General features: G+C 45.4%; 1 protein-coding gene across 3 annotated transcripts in view; it reads left to right on the forward strand.

Moving 5' to 3' along the window:
* The window catches only part of EGFLAM (EGF like, fibronectin type III and laminin G domains), a 73,019-nt gene that overhangs the window by 30,047 nt on the left and 22,504 nt on the right, over positions 1-20,468 (forward strand). For all 3 annotated transcript variants that reach the window (XM_069964763.1, XM_069964764.1, XM_069964765.1), the window contains 3 exons: positions 2,318-2,435; positions 6,080-6,215; positions 10,885-11,051. In XM_069964763.1, coding sequence (XP_069820864.1) covers positions 2,318-2,435; positions 6,080-6,215; positions 10,885-11,051 — 421 coding nt within the window. The remainder of the gene's footprint in view (positions 1-2,317; positions 2,436-6,079; positions 6,216-10,884; positions 11,052-20,468) is intronic.

Consider the following 20,468-nt stretch of genomic DNA (forward strand, 5'->3'; position numbering starts at 1 on the left):
TAGTATTCTCTGGTAATGTGCATTCTCATGTGTATTCTCATGTATTCCTGTGTATTATTGCATTGTACAGTGGTATGCAAGGCTGTTGATCATGTGACCTGTAACCCTGGTTCCTCCAATGGCCGACTAGCTCTGGCCAGGAGCAACCATGTGACCTCCCACTTCCTCCTAACAAGGAGTCTTCCCCCTGCTTCCAAGCAAGGAGGATGTGTGTCATCCCTCTCCTACCTCAGAGGAGTTGGGCTTCTTCTCTGCAGCTCCCACTTCACCACTAGAAGTGTGGATCAGGTGCTCTGCTATATTCAAGTCTTCGGCTGTATCTGCCTGCTCAAGTGTCCGGAGTCTTCTCTCTCATCTGGGTGTCATTCCGTTATCTCTCATCATTGCTACAAGGATTCACAGCAAGTATTATTCTCAAGCTAATCCACCCAGCAACGCTATTTCTCTCATACTCCTACTCCCATCATCCGGCACGTATTCTCACAGCCTATGCAGCACCACTCCTGCTTTATTTGTCAAAGCCTGCTATATACCCGGTTCCATCCGGACAGAACTGTTGCTACTAGTTACCTCATCTATAATAAAACCGCTGTTACTGAACCCTGGCATTGGTGTCCACTAACTGGTGCCCTGACTAGGTGCAGCGAGGAATCGCATGCCCATCATCATCGCAGATTCCACAGACCGGCCCTACAGCTGTGCCGCCCTCAGGCCTATACCGTGACAAGTATAACCCCTGCAGCTGCCCCGGTCATTGCCCGCTCATAACACCAGCACTGCGGAAGTGGCCCCCAGGGGCCAGGGCATCGCACTGCTCCTGTGCAGCCTTTCCTCACTACAGGCCAGGCGGGATTCTGCAAATGGCGGCCAAGAACAAGATCAGGGGCGGGGGCGGCGCTGGGGAGAAGAGGGGGGCCCTGGGAACATGAGGGCGGCGTCTGAGTAGTAAGGGCAGCGCTAGGGATGTGAGCCGGGAACCGTGGAGGTGACGTAGGCACGTCACAGTGGCATAGAGGGGGCCGGGACCGGCCCAGGAGGCCAGCCCAGGAGGCCAGCAACTTACCCTCACAGCACCCTCCGAGGCACACTAGATCGCCGCAACCTGCGCCAGACACAAGCCCCCGCAACCCCCCGCCCCACCCCCCCCGCCCCCGTGGCATTAGTGCTTTCGGCTGAGGGCGGCAATCACATGTGCCGGGGGGCGGCGCTGCGGCGATCAGGTGTCCCGGGAGGGGCGGATATCACATGTTCCCGAGAACGATGCTGCGCCGATCAGGTGTCCCGGGAGGGGCGGCGATCAGATGTCAGTGCGGGTTACTGCGCCCTCCTCCCTGTCAGTGCCCCGGGCGGCCGCCCGGCGCGCACGGTGGTAGAAACGGCCCTGGGCTGAGCAGACTTGAGACGTCACGTCTCGAGCCCGCGCCGGACACCAGGAAGCGGCCGGGAACCGGGGACCGGAGCGCCGAGATACAGGACCCGCCGCTGGAACCGGGGAGGTGAGTGGACGTCTTTTCTCTCAGCCACCTCCTCCCTGGCCAGATCCCAAAATAGCCCCCCCCGCTGGAGTACCCCTTTAATATGTTAGGTTTAGCTCACAGAGCATTGTCTACAGTAGATATAATTGTATCAGTTCTCAGTTGAGAGCAGGACTAGCTATGTACAATGTATCAGTCTGGACTGGAAACAATTTCTTTAAAGGGAACCTGTCACCCCCCGTGCCGGGGTGAAGGCCACCCGACCCCCGGCTAGAGGCCCGGATACTTACCCCATCTCGCCAAGTCCCGCTCCTAGAGCCAGTACGGGGACGGAGATATCCTTGTCGGAAGCCCGATGCGCGCCCTGCATAGATGATTCCGATGCCCATAGAGAATGACAGCTCCATTAATTCTCTATGGGCATCAGACTCATCTATGCAGCGCACGCGCCGGGCTTCCGACAAGGATATCTCCGTCCCGGTACTGGCTCCAGGAGCAGGACTTCGCGAGATGGGGTAAGTATCCGGGGCTCTAGCAGGGGGTCGGGCGGCCTTCACCCCAACACGGGGGTGACAGGTTACTTTTAACTACAGAATGACTGAATAGAGTCATGCCAAATAAATGGTGTACACTTCCTTCAAGCGATATTTGTTCTTGCAGTCTAAAGGGGTTGCAACTTTTGGAAAAGGTAGAGGAATATTAAATATAAGTAAGAAATGACCAGACACAGCTTTCAGCAGCTTTATAGAAGAGAAAAGCATAAACTTATACAGTAGTTATCAGGTTCTCCATAATTAATTTATTGCAAAGGAAAATATTACTATTCTACTTTCTCCTATTAGAAAGTGACCCTCAACAATTTACAGCCAGGAACGCTGCACCGGGTCAGTGTTGGAGCCTATAGCTGGGCAGGTAAAGGAAGGGCCAGTATGCCGAGAGATGTATCGACCTTGTCTCCAGGTAAGGACCATCATTAACCTAACTATACTGAACCGGATGATTTACTGTGATTACGGATGAACATCGATTGCTAAAATTACAGACCAGACTACTGATCAGGGTACATGGACAAGTCTAAAGAGCAACTTAAAATGGTAAAGTAAGCATAGTCCAAAAGATAGTTAAAAGGTTTATTTTAACCTCAGTATATCAGATTGTTCCACAGCAACTATAACTACTATAGTACTGCTCCTATGTACAAGAATATAACTACTATAATACTGCCCCCTATATACAAGAATATAACTACTATAATACTGCTCCTATATACAAGAATATAACTACTATAATACTGCTCCTATATACAGAAATATAACTACTATATGCAGCCCCCTATATACAAGAATATAACTACTATAATACTGCTCCTATATACAAGAATATAACTACTATAATACTGCTCCTATATACAGAAATATAACTACTATATGCAGCCCCCTATATACAAGAATATAACTACTATAATACTGCCCCCTATATACAAGAATATAACTACTATAATACTGCTCCTATATACAAGAATATAACTACTATAATACTGCTCCTATATACAGAAATATAACTACTATAGTACTGCTCCTATATACTATAATACTGCCTCCTATATAAAAGAATATAACTACTATAATACTGCTCCTATATACAAAAATATAACTACTATAATACTGCTCCTATATCCAGGGCCGGTTTTAGACAAAATGTGGCCCTGGGCAAAGTTGAAGGTGGGGCCCCAAATGCTAAAACATTGTAGCAGCAATTTAAGGTCCCGATACTTTTTTGTCAGCGGTTGGCGCGCTGCTCGAGGTGGGGTGATCTTCTGTGACCTTAAATAAGACCCCTCTGTGCCCTATATAGTAGATAGGTCCCTCTGTGCCTCCATAGTACATATAGTCGGTATCCCTCTGTAGGTAATTCTTCTGGTAGTTACCTCCACCACCCAGTATGTAGTATCCACCAATATAGGAGGCATCTCACTGTAGGTTTTACACCTGTTAGCTAGCCCCCTGATAGTTGCCCCCTCAGCAGATAGCAGCTCCCCTGATAGTTACCCCCCCCAGCACATAGCATCTCCCCTGTTCCCCCCCCCCCCCCCCAGCACATAGCATCTCCACTGATAGTTGCCCCCTCAGCAGATAGCATCTCCACTGATAGTTAAATGCCCCCCCGCCCCCAGCACATAGCATCTCCTAGGGCTGGGGTGATGTGGGCAAAAAATAAAATCTCGTTTTTTCTTTTCTCGATTTTTTTTATTTATTTTTTGATGGGTGTAGTAGTATAGGCATAGTGGATAAGGGGTGTAGCAATAGTAGAAGCATATAAGATGAGGGGTGTAGTAGTAGATAAGGGGAGTAGCAGTTTTGGGAGTAGTAGTAGTATCAGGAGTGGAGGTAATAATAGCAATGGTAGTAGAGCAGTATTGGGGGTAGGAGTAGAGCAGTATTGGGGGTAGTAGTAGAGCAGTATTGGGGGTAGTAGTAGAGCAGTATTAGGGGTAGTAGTAGAGTAGTATTGGGAGTAGTAGTAGTAGAGCAGTATTGGGGGTAGTAGTAGAGCAGTATTGGGGTAGTAGTAGAGCAGTATTAGGAGTAGTATTGGGGGTAGTAGTAGGGCAGTATGGGGGTAGTAGTAGAGCAGTATTGGGGGTAGTAGTAGAGCAGTATTAGGAGTAGTAGTAGGGCAGTATTGGGAGTAGTAGTAGAGCAGTATTAGGAGTAGTATTGGGGTAGTAGTAGGGCAGTATTGGGAGTAGTAGTAGAGCAGTATTGGGAGTAGTATTGGGGTAGTAGTAGGGCAGTATTTGTGGTAGTAGTAGAGCAGTATTGGGAGTAGTATTGGGGGTAGTAGTAGGGCAGTATTGGGGGTAGTAGAGCAGTATTTGGAGTAGTATTGGGGGTAATAGTAGGGCACTATTGGGGTTAGTAGTAGAGCAGTATTAGGAGTAGTATTGATGGTGGTAGTAGTAGGGCACTATTGGGGGTAGTAGTAGGGCAGTATTAGGAGTAGTATTGAGGGTAGTAGTAGAGCAGTATTAGGAGTAGTATTGGGGGTAATAGTAGGGCACTATTGGGGGTAGTAGTAGGGCAGTATTAGGAGTAGTATTGGGGGTAATAGTAGGGCACTATTGGGGGTAGTAGTAGAGCAATATTAGGAGTAGTATTGGGGGTAGTAGTAGGGCACTACTGGGGGTAGTAGTAGGGCAGTATTAGGAGTAGTATTGGGGTAGTAGTAAGGCACTATTGGGGGTAGTAGTAGAGCAGTATTAGGAGTAGTATTGATGGTGGTAGTAGTAGGGCACTATTGGGGGTAGTAGTAGAGCAGTATTAGGAGTAGTATTGGGGGTAGTAGTAGGGCAGTATTAGGAGTAGTATTGGGGGTAATAGTAGAGCAGTATTAGGAGTAGTATTGGGGGTAGTAGTAGAGCAGAGGAGAGATATGGGGGTACTTTATCATACAGGATACTGTGTGATTCAGCACCCACCTCCATCATGTACTGCTCAGGGCCTGGTGCCCATAGATACAGAGGGAGGAGGGCCCTGAACAGTATATGGTGGAAGGGGGGACTGCATCATACAAGATCCCCTGCCCCCTTCCTGTATACTGTTCGCTAGGCTAGTATATGGGGAGGGGGTTACTGTTTTATAAAGACACCCGAGGCTCCGCCCACCCGCGGCCGTAAGCACCGCCCCCTGGCCGCAAGTCCCGCCCCCAGTCTCCGTGACCCTCTAACCCCCCCCCCCCCCCTCTATTTCTTTACCTGGGCTTGCCGTTCCTCCTCTTCTGTAGGGCACAGGCAGCTCTGCAGGAGGGGCGCTCCGTCCTCACAGCTCAGCTCCTTCGTTCATTAGTAGAGCAGGGGAGCTGCTTGTGCTGCTCTGCTTCCTGCTCCACTAATGAAGGAAGGAGCTAGGGGGCCCCTGGGGGATGGGGGCCCTGGGCAAGTGCCTACTTTGCCCCCCCCCTAACGCCGGCCCTGCCTATATCCAAGACTATAACTACTATAATACTGCCCCTATATACAAGAATATAACTACTATAATACTGCTCCTATACACAAGAATATAAGTACTATAATACTGCTCCTATATACAAGAATATAACTACTATAATACTGCTCCTATATTCAAGAATATAACTACTATAATACTGCCCCCTATATACAAGAATATAACCACTATAATACTGCTCCTATATACAAGAATATAACTACTATAATACTGCTCCTATATACAAGAATATAACTACTATAATACTGCTCCTATATATAAGAATACATCATGTGTGAGGTGGACGGCTAGGCGGCAGCAGTGGCTACTGTTTTGCAGACTCTCTCATCCGCCATTGAGGACACATAATCAGCGGCGCAGTACACATACTTTTTACCCTGCCTGCTTAGAAATTGATTTCTCTCAGTCGTTGTACTTCACAAATGAGCTGTGATGAATGTAATGAATCGATGCAGTAATCACTTACAGATTGAGCCCCTGATCGGCCTCCGCGGCCGGGTTAATAGTTAGTTACTCACTTCTGCTTCATAAATTACAACTTTTTGTCTGTATTTTGCCTGAAGAAGAGTAATTTGATCTCCTTTATTTTATTTTCTACAGATATGTGCATGGTGCCCGATTCCCCGATGCAGCCGCAGGTTGTGGTCGTGTCAGACGTGGAGGTGGCCATTTCATGGAAACAAGGTGCCAGTCAAGGCAGCTCCCAAATTCAGTATTACTCGGTGTCATATAGAAGGTTGGTTAGCACAAATCTCTATCCTGTCCTGTTTTGCTTCTTGAATACAGCTCTGATCTTTACATGCTGAGTGGTGGCAGATATAGCCATCACCAGAAGCATATCTGGGGGGGGGGGGGGGGGTATCTAGTGGGACATCTGCCTTGATGTTGGGAGGGGGTCACTAACAAGGTTCTGTGCCCAACGGTATTTCGATACAGGGCTCATGGTGAAGGCAAGCCTACGACTTCTAGAGACTGGGGCAGGGGCATAGCTAGGATTCATGGGGCCCCATAGCAAGAAACTGTAGGGGGCCCCATAAATCCTGTAGCCCCCTTTCCACTTGCAGTGTGTGGCGCTGAGGGGGTTAATGTCTTGCAGTGTATGGTGCTGAGCAGTGTTTTGTAATGTATGTGGTGCTGAGGGGGTTAATGTTTTGCACAGTGAGTAGTGCTTTGGGGGTTACAAGCAGGCCAAGGATTGAGCCGCTAAACCAGCAGCCAACGCCATGCACACCTGGCATAGACCACTCTGCCGCTGCTTCTTTCTGCTCTGCCCCGCACCACTGCGCCTCCTGCCTGTAAACATCTATATACTGTTTGTATGACGCAGTCCCAATGTGTTCCATTCTTCCGATACCCAACCCACAAGTGATGTGACTTGTGCATTGGGGAGCTGAGGGACTGCATCAGCCCAGGCAATATTTAGAGATGAGCGAACCGGGTTCGGGTTCGAGTCCATCCGAACCCGAACTTTCGGCATTTGATTAGTGGTGGCTGCTGAACTTGGATAAAGCTCTAACGTTGTCTGGAAAACATGAATACAGCCAATGACTATATCCATGTTTTCCACATAGCCTTAGGGCTTTATCCAACTTCAGCAGCCACCGCTAATAAAATGCCGAAAGTTCGGGTTCGGATGGACTCCAGCATGCTCCAGGTTTGCTCATCTCTAGTGATTATGTGTATGGGAGGCCCTCCTGTGGCTGGAGGTGCAATGCTGCCTCCAGCCCCAAGAGATCGGGGGGCTCCCTTGTTGCACGGGTTCCATTGCAGTTGCGTGGTCTGCCCCTGTGGTAGCTACACCACTAGGCAGGGGTCAATTGAAGCTTGCAAGAAGGACCACTATAATTGGCCTATGGAAAGGATTTTATTATCTAACTAAAGCCATAGAATCTTGGTGGGTCTCAGCCCAGGCCTAGGGACCAGTAGCTGCTCAAGTTACCATCAAGACCTTAATGAGCAAATTGCAGCACATTGTAAACCAACTGGAAGCCAACAAGTATCATGCCACTATGGCCATTAGTATCAGCTCTGTCTGTTATGTACCTGAATGAAACTGAGTTGCCATATCATATATAACCTCAAATCTCCAGTCTTCCAGTACTTGTTGCTGTATGTCCTGCAGGAAGGGATGTATTATTTCCAGTCTGACACAGTGCTCTCTGCTGCCACCTCTGTCCATATCAGGAACTGTCCAGAGCAGTAACAAATCCCCATAGAAAACCTCTCCAGCTCTGGACAGTTCCTGACATAGACAGAGGTGGCAGCAGTGGTGCCTTGGATTACGAGCATAATTCGTTCTGGGACTGTGCTTGCAATCCAAATCTACTCTTAAACCAAAGCAAATTTTCCCATAAGAAATCATATAAATGCAGATAATAAGTTCCTGGGTCAGAGTACAGTGCTGTAGACCACCCTGTGCAGGCCATGCCCCTCCCCCACTTCCCCTCCCGCCCAGTAGAGCGAGCTCTTAAACCAAAGCAATGCGCTTAAACCAAGTTACAATTTTGAAAACTGTGAGCTCTAATTGCAATACGCTCTTAATCCAAGTTACTCTTAAACCAAGGTACCACTGTATTTATTTTTCTCTGGAGTACCCATTTAATTCATACAGATAACCCTGTTCATACTTGTGCTTGTAGTGAAGCTTAAGGGAAGGGAAACCTAGACAGCTGGAAAACTATAAAAGTCCCCTGGGCTGTCTCATGTAATTGCCTATTTGAGCATACCAGTATGCTGTAAAAGGTGGTGGTGCATATCATTATGCAGTATGGAGCAAAAAATGTCATAAAACAAAGAGATAAATAATGTTACATAAAATATATACATTTTTAAAAGACACAATATGTTTTATGTAATAAAAACATAACAACTCCTACATATTTGGTACCATCTATGACTACAGATTAGCAAAGTGAATCAGTGAATTTGCATCGTGAAGTAAGCAAATTTTAGACAGATTTGTTTCCAAATTCTCAAAAAAAAACCAACATGGCAACCTTCATGTTTTTGCATGGTATTTAGAATTGGCCGGTGCAAGGGATTAACCATAATCCATTGCAGCCGTCTAATCACTAGTCAAAATTGATTTTACGCTGTTGATCCACCAATGTTCACTGCTGTCCTGTGAGAGAATTGATATTTAGTAAAATGTTATATTTTCCCATTTTTGCCACAATGGTTTGCCAGTTTTATTGCAATTCGTTTGGATGCAATTTGCGAAAATTTTCGAATCGGAGCGAATATTCCCAAATTTCTGACTGATTCGCTCATCAATACCTATTACCAAAGTAATTTTTGTAGTGGGGAGCGCTATAAAAAATAGGTAAAGTTTTCAACTGGAGATAAAAGGCAAAATAATTGAAAGCACAGAAAAGATTACAGCATAAAAAAATCCTAAAGAAAGAAATAGAAAAAAAAAAATTAAAAGCACTCCATCCAAGAGTCAGTCTCTTTTAGGTGCATAACCGATGCTCTATGACCTGGTGCTTTTTTTTATAAAGCTAATGTATCTTTCCTCCTAATGCAAAAACCTAAAAGAAATAACAGCAACAAACAGCATAAGAAGAAGAAAGTGTGAGACGTTCTGCAGGGAAGAGGCGACATGAAATATCCTTCTGCTGATGTGAGTCGGGGCTTTCATGGCGGCTCCTCTCAGATGACTCTTGTGTACTGAGATGTGTAAATCTCCGTCGTTTGATGAGCATCTCCCCGGGGACACGTCTGCATTTAGTGACTACTAATGGATCTTGTACCGCCACGCAAGGCTTTCACAAGTCGACTCTTTTGAGGCTGGTGTGGCGGTGTCTACCGGGTCTACTCCCCTGACGTCTACATCTTCCTGCACCCAAAAAGTTCATCTAAAAAGTTTTTTTTAACTAAGATGTAGATGGAATTGGAATTTTTTTCTTCTTCTTCTCAGTGGATTGACAGGTACATCAGATTACAAGGAGATAGCTGATTATAATATTATCTGATGTTTAGGACTCAGGTTCCTGTGGTGGTAGGCTGCCGGATGGTGTTGTAGCAGCTGTAACCGGTCACTTGCTAGATGGTACTGTGTGATGCCACTACAATGGTGGTTGGTTGGTGGAGTATAGCTTAGCCAGATGGTATAGTGTTGTGACGTCAGTGCTGAATCAGCACACAGGTATAGAGCACACCTGCTTTTAGTTTTTGAGGCTGGCTATACCTTTCCCATGTGGTCAGTGACCTGCCGGGGTGTGATGGGTCCCTTGGGCGCTTATCATGGTGGTCCGGAGTGGAGTTATGACCCACCCGGACTGTCGGTACTGCCACCCACAGAAAGGGGAGATAACCCAAGGACAGTGTAGCTGATGTGTAGGTGCTAATACAATAACCACTGAGTCCCGATAAAATAAATAAACTCTTCCTTTACTGACGAATATGTTGGCATACAAGTAGACAATCACTTTGGACTTGACTTGACTAGATCTGCACCGAGAACTGTAGAAGGAGTGAACATAGAGTGGCAGTGCTGACTTAGTTGTGTGCTGAGAAGAATAGAGTGAGTTCAAAGGAGTGGAGAGGAATAGGTTGTGAGAGTTCAGAGTAGTGGAGAGGAGTTTGTCTTGAAAGTCCCTACCCAATGTAGTACTGTGCTCTACCGGAACTTTAGAAGGAGTAGAAGGCATACTTGAGAAGTATAATACTTGTGCTCGTGTTTCGACCTTTGTTGCTGTAACCACCTGTTGCCCTACCAGTGTCGGGTGACACAAGCCCCAGACCTTGTTACCTGAGTTGAGCAAGGTGTCCAAAGTTACCTGGTTTAGTACGTAGGCTCTTGGCTGCTTTGCTCTATCCGAATCAGTTCCTCTAGCATGTAAGATACTGTCCTGCACGGTGTTTAAGTTGTTCATGGCGTGGGTTGGGGTGATCCCTGACTTGTCCTCTCTGTTGGTGTTTAGCACTACATTATAGGTCGAAGTGTTGCTTTAAAGAAGAAAAAGTCTCTGTGTCTTCCTTACGTCTGTCCGCTACCACACTCCAGTCTAGACTACACTGGATTGACTAAGTGGGGGTCTACACTTACTCTTCCCATGTGACAACTTCCTACAGGGTGTGTATCAGCTCCTGTGAGTGGTGGAGAAGAAATTGTAAAAAGAATGAAGGATAGCGATAGGTGGAAGAGAAGAGCAGCTCTTATTGGTGTGCAGATCATAAACAAAACAATAACCCTTAGTTCACTGCAGCTGTGCAATATACAAGTATGAATACACATACTACTGACATCTAGTGGCAAAACTTATACATGACTTTATTACCACTTCACTTTGAGTTACAGGCTTTTGCGAGGGGTGTTCAGACTAGTAACGCCTGTGACAGATCCCTACTATCCCTACCTACTATGTGCTGACCGCTCTTCTCTCAACATTTCTTCTGTATAGGTCGGATATTGACGGTGATTGGATCGCTATTACAGAACAGATACCGATGGACTCCATGGTGCTTAAGGGTCTATCGCCAGACACAAAATATCAGTTTGCAGTTAAAGCAGCGAACTCTTATGGAGACAGTCAGCTTAGTATTCCCAGTGAGGTCATTAGGACTTTCCGTAAGTATTACTGATGGTATCCTTTATTTGTAAAGTGCCAACATACTGTATATCTATTAGCTAAATGCAAAAAGAGCCTAAAGATATAGATGTACTTTTTATTTCTGTTTTTCGGAGGCAGAACAAACAAAATGCAACTAGCCCCACATCTTGTATTTTTTTCTTTACCTGTTGTTTCAGTTGTTTATAATGTGATTTGTCATATAGGAAGTTTTTGATGCCTTGATACCAATAATGTATAGTTTACAAACTTTTTTATATTATGACAAACAAAAAAAACTTAGGTAAGGATAGGGGTGTTACTTTTTGATTAGATTTCTGTTTTCTTTCTAAACATTTTACCAATTTTTTTTTTTTTACAATTTTTTTTTTGTTTTCAGTCCCAGTAATAGACTTGAACATGTCATTCTCTGATATGGTAAATATCACAGGCAAGGTCAGAGGTGTTATCCACTTCTCTTGATATGCTGATGAGATATTCACAGGAAAGGTCATAAGTCACTTATTGGCGTTGTGTCGACACCCCCACCGATCAGCTAATTTTTTGGCTGTGTAATGTAGCATAGGACAGGTCTTTCAGAGTGAGATGAAGAACATGAACAGGGGACCTCCCCCTCTATTAAGTTTAGAACTCCTTCATAGGGTGAATGAAAAAGGGGTTGAGGTGCCTGTTGGACTTTGGGGACAATGGCTGCTACTTTACAGTACCGTTGTGACACTTGTTATGAGGCTCAGTTTGGTAGTTAGCTCTCCCTGGGACCCAACACTCGCCAGTTATAGGTGTTCTCATATCCCCTCTGTAGTGTGATGGTGCAACGTAAGAACACACAGACCCGGGATAACCGTGGAATGATGACTTTTACTTAACAATCTCTTAAAGTACACTATCTTTTCATTGACAGTGTTCACAAGGTGCGGTTTGAAGCTTGAGATTCAGTTTTGCCTGTGCAGTTGTTAATGTAATTGTGTCCCTGATAAGGCCATTAGGAGCACTGGGGGTGGGGCCATCACCCCCTGGCACTCTGGGGGCGGGACAGAGCTCCTGACGGCCCTACTGGAGACACAATTACATTAACAACTGCTCATTAACAGCGCCGAGGATGAAGGTTAAAGACATGTCTTCATCCTCAGTTCCCCATGCACAATAGGGAGCTATGAACAGGGTATATTTGTTTAACCTGCTGATTGTTCCCTTTAAACAATAACTGGGGTTTTGGAAAGTCTTTAGAAGTTACAGCTAGAAGACTTGTAATTGTGGCAAGAGGGACTACCTGAAGGGGACCTGTCCAAATCGTACTGTAGGGGACAATGCGGCTTTGTTGCGATACTTAAGAATAACCCGTACTCATGGATAGGAGATATCCGTCAATGAACAGTGACAAGTCCAGTAGTACAGGTTCCAGATTTAAACAACTAGGCAGAGCTAGCCTCTCAACTTACGCTGAGGAAGCAAAGCAAGAGACAGCGGGGCACATCAGCCTATTGCAATGTCTCCAACTGCTTCAGATAAGTCCTTCTGCAGACTAGTAGGACTTATGAGCAATTATCTCCTCAGCGTGGACATGTCTAGTTCCACTATAACTGTGGTGATTAACATGGAGCTTTAGCAGGCCATAGCCTGGCTTTTAGGAACTTGAAGAAAACACGAACAAAGCATATTATTTTTTCTAAACCTTCAACCACTGGCCGCTGGGCCAAGCCTTGGAAAGGGCACCCTCAGGATACTTTACTATGCTGCACTAGAGAGTCAGGAGACCTAAGGCAAGGCTGCTATATGCCCATAGGTAGGTCCCTTGCAGACAATGTGGACATGTATAGCACAGTAGCTTACTAGTGATTCCCAACACAGCCAGAGGGGACAGTACAGACCTTGTGGCAGGGCCCCCTGTACTTAGCAGAGTAAAGCCTTCCGAAATTATCAAAAAATATCCAAAAGATATGTTACAAGGTGTTAGAACTTGATTTATAAAGTTAATTCTCCTTTAAAGGGGTATTACAAGAATAATTAAAGGACAAGTGCCATGAAAAACTTTTTCCCAGTAATTGAAGCACATTACAAAGTTATATAACTCTGTAATGTGCTTCAATCACCTATCTGCCTCCCTTCCCTGTCTTTTCCCCCCTCCACCCCCCAACAGGAAGTGTCCTTACTCACACAGACCTAATGACTGCCGTCACCGTCACCAGGCAGCTCCTTCTTGTGAGGATGAGTCATCAGCAGGAGGGCCGGTCTAGGTCCTGTTACACCAGCCTCCCCCTCCTTGTCAGGTGACTCAGCTTGCTCAGCTCCGATTGTCACTTGCTTATCTTCTCTAGTGACATGAGTCATTCACTCACTGAGTCCACGGCAGCAGGAGAGAGTATTAGGGGAAGGGGGAGCTGCCTATGTGCTGGAGTCAGTCGGAGGGAAGATAAGCAAGTGACATGTGACAAGTGATGGCTTGCAGTTGTTCAGCCAATGGGAGCTGAGCAAGCTGAGTCACCTGACAAGGCAGGGGAGGGGGGAGGCTAGTGTAACAGGAGAAGGAGCAGAGAGAAGAGCTTGGTGATGGTGACGACAGTCATTAGGTCTGTGTGAGTTAGGACACTTCCTGGTGGGGGGTGAAGGGGGGAAAAGACAGGGAAGTTATATAACTTTGTAATGTGCTTCAATTACTGGGAAAAAGTTTTTCATGGCACTTGTCCTTTAACTTGTGCCCTATCCACAGGATAGGGGACAAGTAACAGATCACAGGGGTCCGACCTCTGAACCCCCCAGCTTTTGTGTTATGAATAGAGCCATGGAAACAACATGAGACCCGCAGATCTATTCATTCCTATGGAGGTGCCAGAGTCAAATAAGCACTCTTCCAGCTTACTCGTCTCTTTACGGTGGCTCTATTCATTCATATAAGGCTCCTGGAGGAAGCTGAGTACAGTGCTCTTCTGCCTTACTCGGCTCTTTCCAGAGGTGGAGGTGGGACCCCTTTGATTTTTCTTAGAATACCCCTTTAAGGATGGAAACAAGGTTACTAAAGTAAAAGAGAATTGCTGAGTATATGGGCAACTCTAGAGAAGTTTAGTTCGGTCAATATAAAAGGATTATTAAAGAGGATTTGGAAGGAAAACATTTGGTGGATTTTCTAGAACTATCGATTGTTCTTTCAAACTTTTTTTTTTTTTTTACTTGCACTTGGTGGAGAATTGTGTTCTGATACAAGAATCACCTCTTGGCAGCGTTCAGCTTCCTTGTGCTTCAGAGCTGCGCTGGAGATGATTAAATCTCAGGTAATATTGTACAGCCTTCAGAACAAATACAAGTCCTCTCCGCGTTCCTCCTCAGGAGGGTTGTGTTCTGGACTTAGATTTGGATCACTGACCATTGCCATTGTCACCCTTTGCAATATTAATAGATGGAATTACACTGCAGAGAACAATAGGAGGGTAGACGGGGGCTCGGAGATTGAATGCTCTTCGGTGAACTCTGAGCATTTAACCTGAAGATGATTGAAGTATTATAATGTGTCTCTGACCGAGAAGAGATTCCGCTCATTGAAAGGATGTGAAATTTTTCTGTTTTCCCACCGATGATTTCATTGAGTGTTTTTGGCCCGACTGCAAATTGATTTAATTGTTGCCTGAGATCTTTAACCGCTGTGGTTGCATTTGCAGACTGTAACCCAGTCACAGTATTTTAGTAGGAATTCCTTTGTGAGTGATGCTGGATTCCTGTATAACAAAGAGTTCATTGCCTTGTATGGTTTGTGGAGAAAGATGCCTGATATCCATGACACTTATTTTGCTGTGATGTTTTATGCTATTTTATGCTTATCTTCACTTATTTGTATAGGATGGCTCAGGATTTACTAATGTGACCCGCTACATTGACGACGTCCACATTAGTGGCTAAAGTGAGAGGTCAACATGTCATTGCAGTAGTGGAGTAAATAAGGACCATGCGGACTAGCTGAGGTTAGGGGTGAACCATTCATTTTGGCAAGATGAGAACTTTAACCTTACTGACCACAGGGCTGCCTTGTACTTACATATTTTTATTTTAAGGGCACTATTTCACACAGGAGGCAAAAAGGCTGGAAGCATCTCTGTCCATAGCAAGTCAGACCTAAGATATTCTTTGGTTTTGGTAAATAAACCTAAAATACCAAGAGTCAAATGTAATGGAGAAGCCGCAGCTTTAAGCTCTATGGGAAAAGCAGATCCAGCCATAGTTATTGAATACTCTGATAAACTAGTCAATAGAGATAAGTCCGCTCGCTCAGCATTTCAATACTGGTGGCTGATGAAGTTGGATGCAGCCCAAGAGAGTCCTAGAAAACATGAATACAGCCTATGGGTTATGGCTGTATCCATGTTTTCCAGGACTCCCTTGGGCTGTATCCAACGCCGTCAGCCATCAGTAGTCAAATGCTGAGCCAGTGGATTTAGCATGCTCGAGCCACGCTTATCTCCATTATCCAGCATTTGATATACCCATTTGTCAAAAAACTGGACAGTATAGAGTGGGCCCAGAAGCTGGGTCTGTTCCATGCCTGTCAGTTTCATGTGTGATACAATTAACTATTACCACCCAGAAAGCTGAACATCAAATCTAGCTCCAGTTCCAGCTGCTCAATCTTGTAGATGACAAAGTCAATAACAACCTCCTATCTCATCCTTTCGGCCACCCACATAACAAATACAGGATGCCAAGCAGCTGTTGTGGTAGCCGGGGTCTAGTGAAGGCCTCCAGGTCTGCTATGTTAGTAGTGTAAGTATGTCAGGGATGGATGCCGTTTGTCCACCCTGATATCCCAAGTGACTGTCCCTGTCAAAATTAGATTATTTGGCTGGGCGCCGGCACCAAAACACAGATTCTGTACCCTATTCCTGCCTCAGCTGAGTCAGGAAGCTTCTGTTTATTTTTGGGAAGTTATACAGTTTATATAGTCATAGTATATAGACACAATCATGTGTACACAATTATCAAGATATGATTGGTTAAACAAAGCATTGTCTCATATAAAGTGAAAAAAGTCATTATAAGATTCATTTATGATCATTACCTTGACAAGTACACCCTGCTAGACAATTGAAGTCATGCAGTACTAACAATTACATGTTCAAGTCCCATAGGGGGGACAAGAAAAAAAAATAAAAAGTTAGTTTTTTAAAAATATAAAAAAAAGTTTACAATATTCTCCTTTATATTGTAAATGAAAAAAAAAAAAAACTTAATTAGAATCACCGCATCTCTGAAAGTCCAAAGTATTAAAATAGAACTATTTATCCTACACAATAAATGCTTTAAAACAAAAAATAATTTGGCCAAGTAGAAAGTGATCAAAAATATAAGTGACCAAAAATGGTTCCAATAAAACTACAGTTCTCCCCACAAAAAACGAGCCCTCACACAAGTGTGGTGGTCCGCTGCTTGACCGGCCACTTACTAGGTTGTTATGGGTGACGCCACTTCTGTGGTGGTTGGTCGCGTTTTGTACAGCTCAGCCAGTGGTGATACTGTCGTGACGCCAGTGGTAATTCAGCACACAGGTATGATGGTATACCTGCTTTAAATTGTGGCTGGCTATACTGTTCCCCTGAAATGGTTGGTGACCTGCCGGGTTGTGATTGGTCCCTTGGGCTTTTGTCACAGTGGTCTGGAGTGGGGAGTTGACCCATCCGGACTGTTGGTACCGCCACCCACAGAAAGGGGAGTGTAACCCAATGGGTATGTAGCAGGTATGTGTAGGTGCTGGTGCAATGATCACTGAATCCCAGTAAAATAAATAAAATGGCTTTACTGATTGTGATACAGGATACGCTGGTGATTAGATAACTTCTGTTATACAGACTCGTGTTCACTGGATCTGTGCTGGGAGATACTTTAAGTGCTGAGGTAGGATAGCAGTGCTTGCATAGCTTAGTGTTGAGCAGTGAAAAGAAGAGTTTGTCGTGAGAGCCCCAACCCAGGGTTGTAGTGTGCTCTGCCAGAACTTGAGAGAGAAATACTAGTGAGAAGAGAAGAATAGTTGAGAGAAGAATACTTGTGCCTGCGTTTCATTTAAACCATCTTCTACCATGCAGTGTCGAGGGACCTGTCCTACTAGGGTGACACAAGCCCCAGACTAGGTTACCTGGGCGAAGCTAAATGTCCAAGGGTGTCCCGGTTTCACCTGCGCTGCAAGATAGAGTACATAGACCTTTGTACGGTTGCTTTGCTCTATTTGGGTCAGTTCCTCTGCCTTAGGACACCACCCGCCACTGTCTAGAGAGGTTTACGGCATGGGCTGGGGTGATCTCTGACTTGTCCTCCTGTAGGGGTTTAACACTGCATAGTGTCTGTCTAGTGAAGTAGTCTTAAAAGTAAACGTCTCTGTGTTCTCCATACACGTGTGTCTCTGACCACTAACACAACTCAACTGGACTGCCCCCTAGGGGTTGTGTGTGTATGTATAGAGAGCAGAGATGCGTAGAAAAGAAAGAGCATTTCCTATTGGTCAAAACAGATCATGTGTTACAAAAATACAGTAACCCTTTAGTAGCTACAACTGTGCAACATATAACAGAGTTTAAACATAACACTGGCACCTTGTGGTGAAACTAAAAAATGCACCTTCATTACCACTATAGGGATAACTTTGCGACATGTGCCATATAAGGAACACCTGTAGTGGGATACCACGCTAGCTCTATAGATGGTCACATAAATGATAGGTGCCCTCCCATGCTATTAGGAGTTTAATCCCTATGCTAATAAAGGGTTTTGGTGCACTGAGGACAGGACTTCCACCCTCAATACACCTTGCCGGCCCACCCTGCTGTTATTCATTAGAAGGGGCGGGCCGGCCAGGGTCAGTTTAGTGCACTGAGGAGAGTCCCATCCACAGTGCACCAAAATGCTTAATCAGCATCAGGATTAACTAATAGCACAGAAACAGCACAGAGGATGAAGGTAAGAAACCCACCTTTATCCACAGTGTCATGTGTGCTATAGGGGGATACTTCGAACCTGCTAATGGCTTCCCTTTAAATTCTAAGTTATGAGAACAGCAGAGACAGCCATAGTCCTACTAGACAGCAGCCTAAGCGCTCAGCCTGCTGTGTACATCTCTTTCCTATCCTCTGTCAGCCATGTTCTCCCCATAGTTGGGGATCCTGCGTACCAGACATATACAATGTAATGGTAGGAACACAGGTTTGCATGACTGTCTCCTAAAGTGCATGTGGTCTGTCGTGTGGATGTTCCTACCAGTCTTAATGACACAGGAGTGGGTGTTATATACACCATATGGACTTTATACAGATTCTATCTAGAATATCTAGACGGTTACTAAAACCCCATATGCCGAGGACGCCAATAAATAAGACGACTTTGCACAATTTCTCTTTACGAGAGGAAATAAAAAGGAGGCGGCGATGTTGTCCTTGTATCCAGATGCAGCTCATTATTCAGCAGGCTGGGTACGATACACCGCAGCACCACCCGGAGATTGTCCTATTTACACGCCTGGAAGTGGCTGCTCCCGGTAACACGGCCTCTGATTGTCTGCAAATTAAATCATACCAAACTTCCCAAAGATCTGCGGAAGGAGCTGATGGGTTTAACAAGGAGGAAGGGGAATGTTTATTAAAAATGGAGTCCCAGAAGACCCCGACGCATGTTATCTCCTTCCCCCCCGAGACCCATTCTCATTTCTGGAGAAGTAGTAATAGACAATTTCTGTGTTTGGGGACAAGTCAATCTCCCCCCGGAGACTTGTTATTCTCCGAGCTGCAAAAGAAGAAAAAAAAAAAAACTCTATTGTGCAGGAAACTCAAAACTTTTTGTTTTTAAAACTCTTATCCGGGGCCTTTCCTACACCTCCAGCACCATCACAGCCCAGCCATCGGAAGAGACTTAAAGGGGAGATAGATTCCCAACCAAGTCATTTCCTAGGGCCCTATCACACGAAACAATTATCGGCCGTATATCGTCTTGTGTAATAGAAGGCAACGATCAGCCGACATGAACGATGACGGCTGATCATTGCTGTCGTTTGTCTTTCAACATGTTGAAAGACAAACGACTAATATAGCAGCGATCTGTTCCCGATTGCAGCGGTGTGCTGCTGTGGAATAGGAGCGGCGGCAGCTGACCACTGCTATCTGCTATGGGCTGCCCGAACGATCAGGCGGTTACCAGGGCAGACCCAAGTCATCGTCCCCCCCCCCCCCCCCCCCGAAACTCCCCGCGGCCCCCCCTGCACTTACCCGCTCGCTGCCTACGTGTGTAATAGCGCTGGCAGCGAGCGGGGAAAGAGAAGCAAGCAAGCGATGACAGCGCTTGTTTGCTTCTCTCCGTCATCCCGTGTTATAGGGGCTTTACCCTGGTGCATCTGAATGAATGAGAAAGAAACTTTGCTGATAACTAATTATTATCGTCATCAACTGTAATGGAAGTTTCTGTCTCCCCCATGTGGAAAACTTGTGTAGAAATGTCCATGCTACTTGATCATAGACAGTGGGCAAAATAAATATTTGATACGTTGTCAATTTTTCACGTTTTCCCGCCTGCACAGAATGGAGAGGTGTGTAATCTTTATGGCAGGTACACTTCACCTATGAGACAGAATCTAAGAAATATTCCAGGAAATTTCATTGTATGATTTATAAATTATTATTTAGCATTTTATTACATGAAATAAGGATTTAATACAATAAAAAAACAGAAGTTAATATTTGGTTCAGAAACCTTTGTTTGCAGTTACAGAGGTCGGAGGTTTCCTGCAGTTCCTGACCAAGTTTGCAGACACTGCAGCAGGGATTGTGTCCCATCCTCTATATACATCTATCTTCTCCAGACCTCTCAGGTTTCGGGGCTGTCACTGGGCAACTTTGTTTTAGCTTTCTCAGTTGGGTTCAGGTGTGGAGACTGGCTAGGCCACTCCAGGACCTAGAAATGCCTATTACGGAGCTGCTCCTTAGCTGTCCTTGCCACGTGTTACGGGTCATTGTCATGCTGGAAGACCCAGCCACCACCCATCTTCAATGCTCTTACTTAGGGAAGGAGGTTGTTGGCCAAAAACTCATGAAACATGGCTCCATTCATCCTCCCTTCAATACAGTGCAGTTGTCCTGTTCCTTTTGCAGAAAAGAACCCCCAAAGTATGATGCTTCCACCACCATGCTTTACTGTTTTCTGGGGGTTATACTCATCCTTCTTCTCTAAACACGACAAGTGGAGTTGATTAGAGATGATCAAACAGCCGAAAATCTTAGGTTCTATCGAATTCGAACCTTGCCGGACCTTCCACATTTGATACCTGATGCCTTCCCTGTCCGTGGGGAAGGAGGAGACAGCCCAGGTACCGCCTGGAATTCCGGGATACAGAGCCTATTACCTAGGCTGTTCGATCATCTCTAGAGTTGAGACCAAAAAGTTGTATTTTGGTCCCATAT

The sequence above is a fragment of the Dendropsophus ebraccatus genome, chromosome 3 (assembly GCF_027789765.1).
Source record: "Dendropsophus ebraccatus isolate aDenEbr1 chromosome 3, aDenEbr1.pat, whole genome shotgun sequence".
Classification (NCBI taxonomy): Eukaryota; Metazoa; Chordata; class Amphibia; order Anura; family Hylidae; genus Dendropsophus; species Dendropsophus ebraccatus.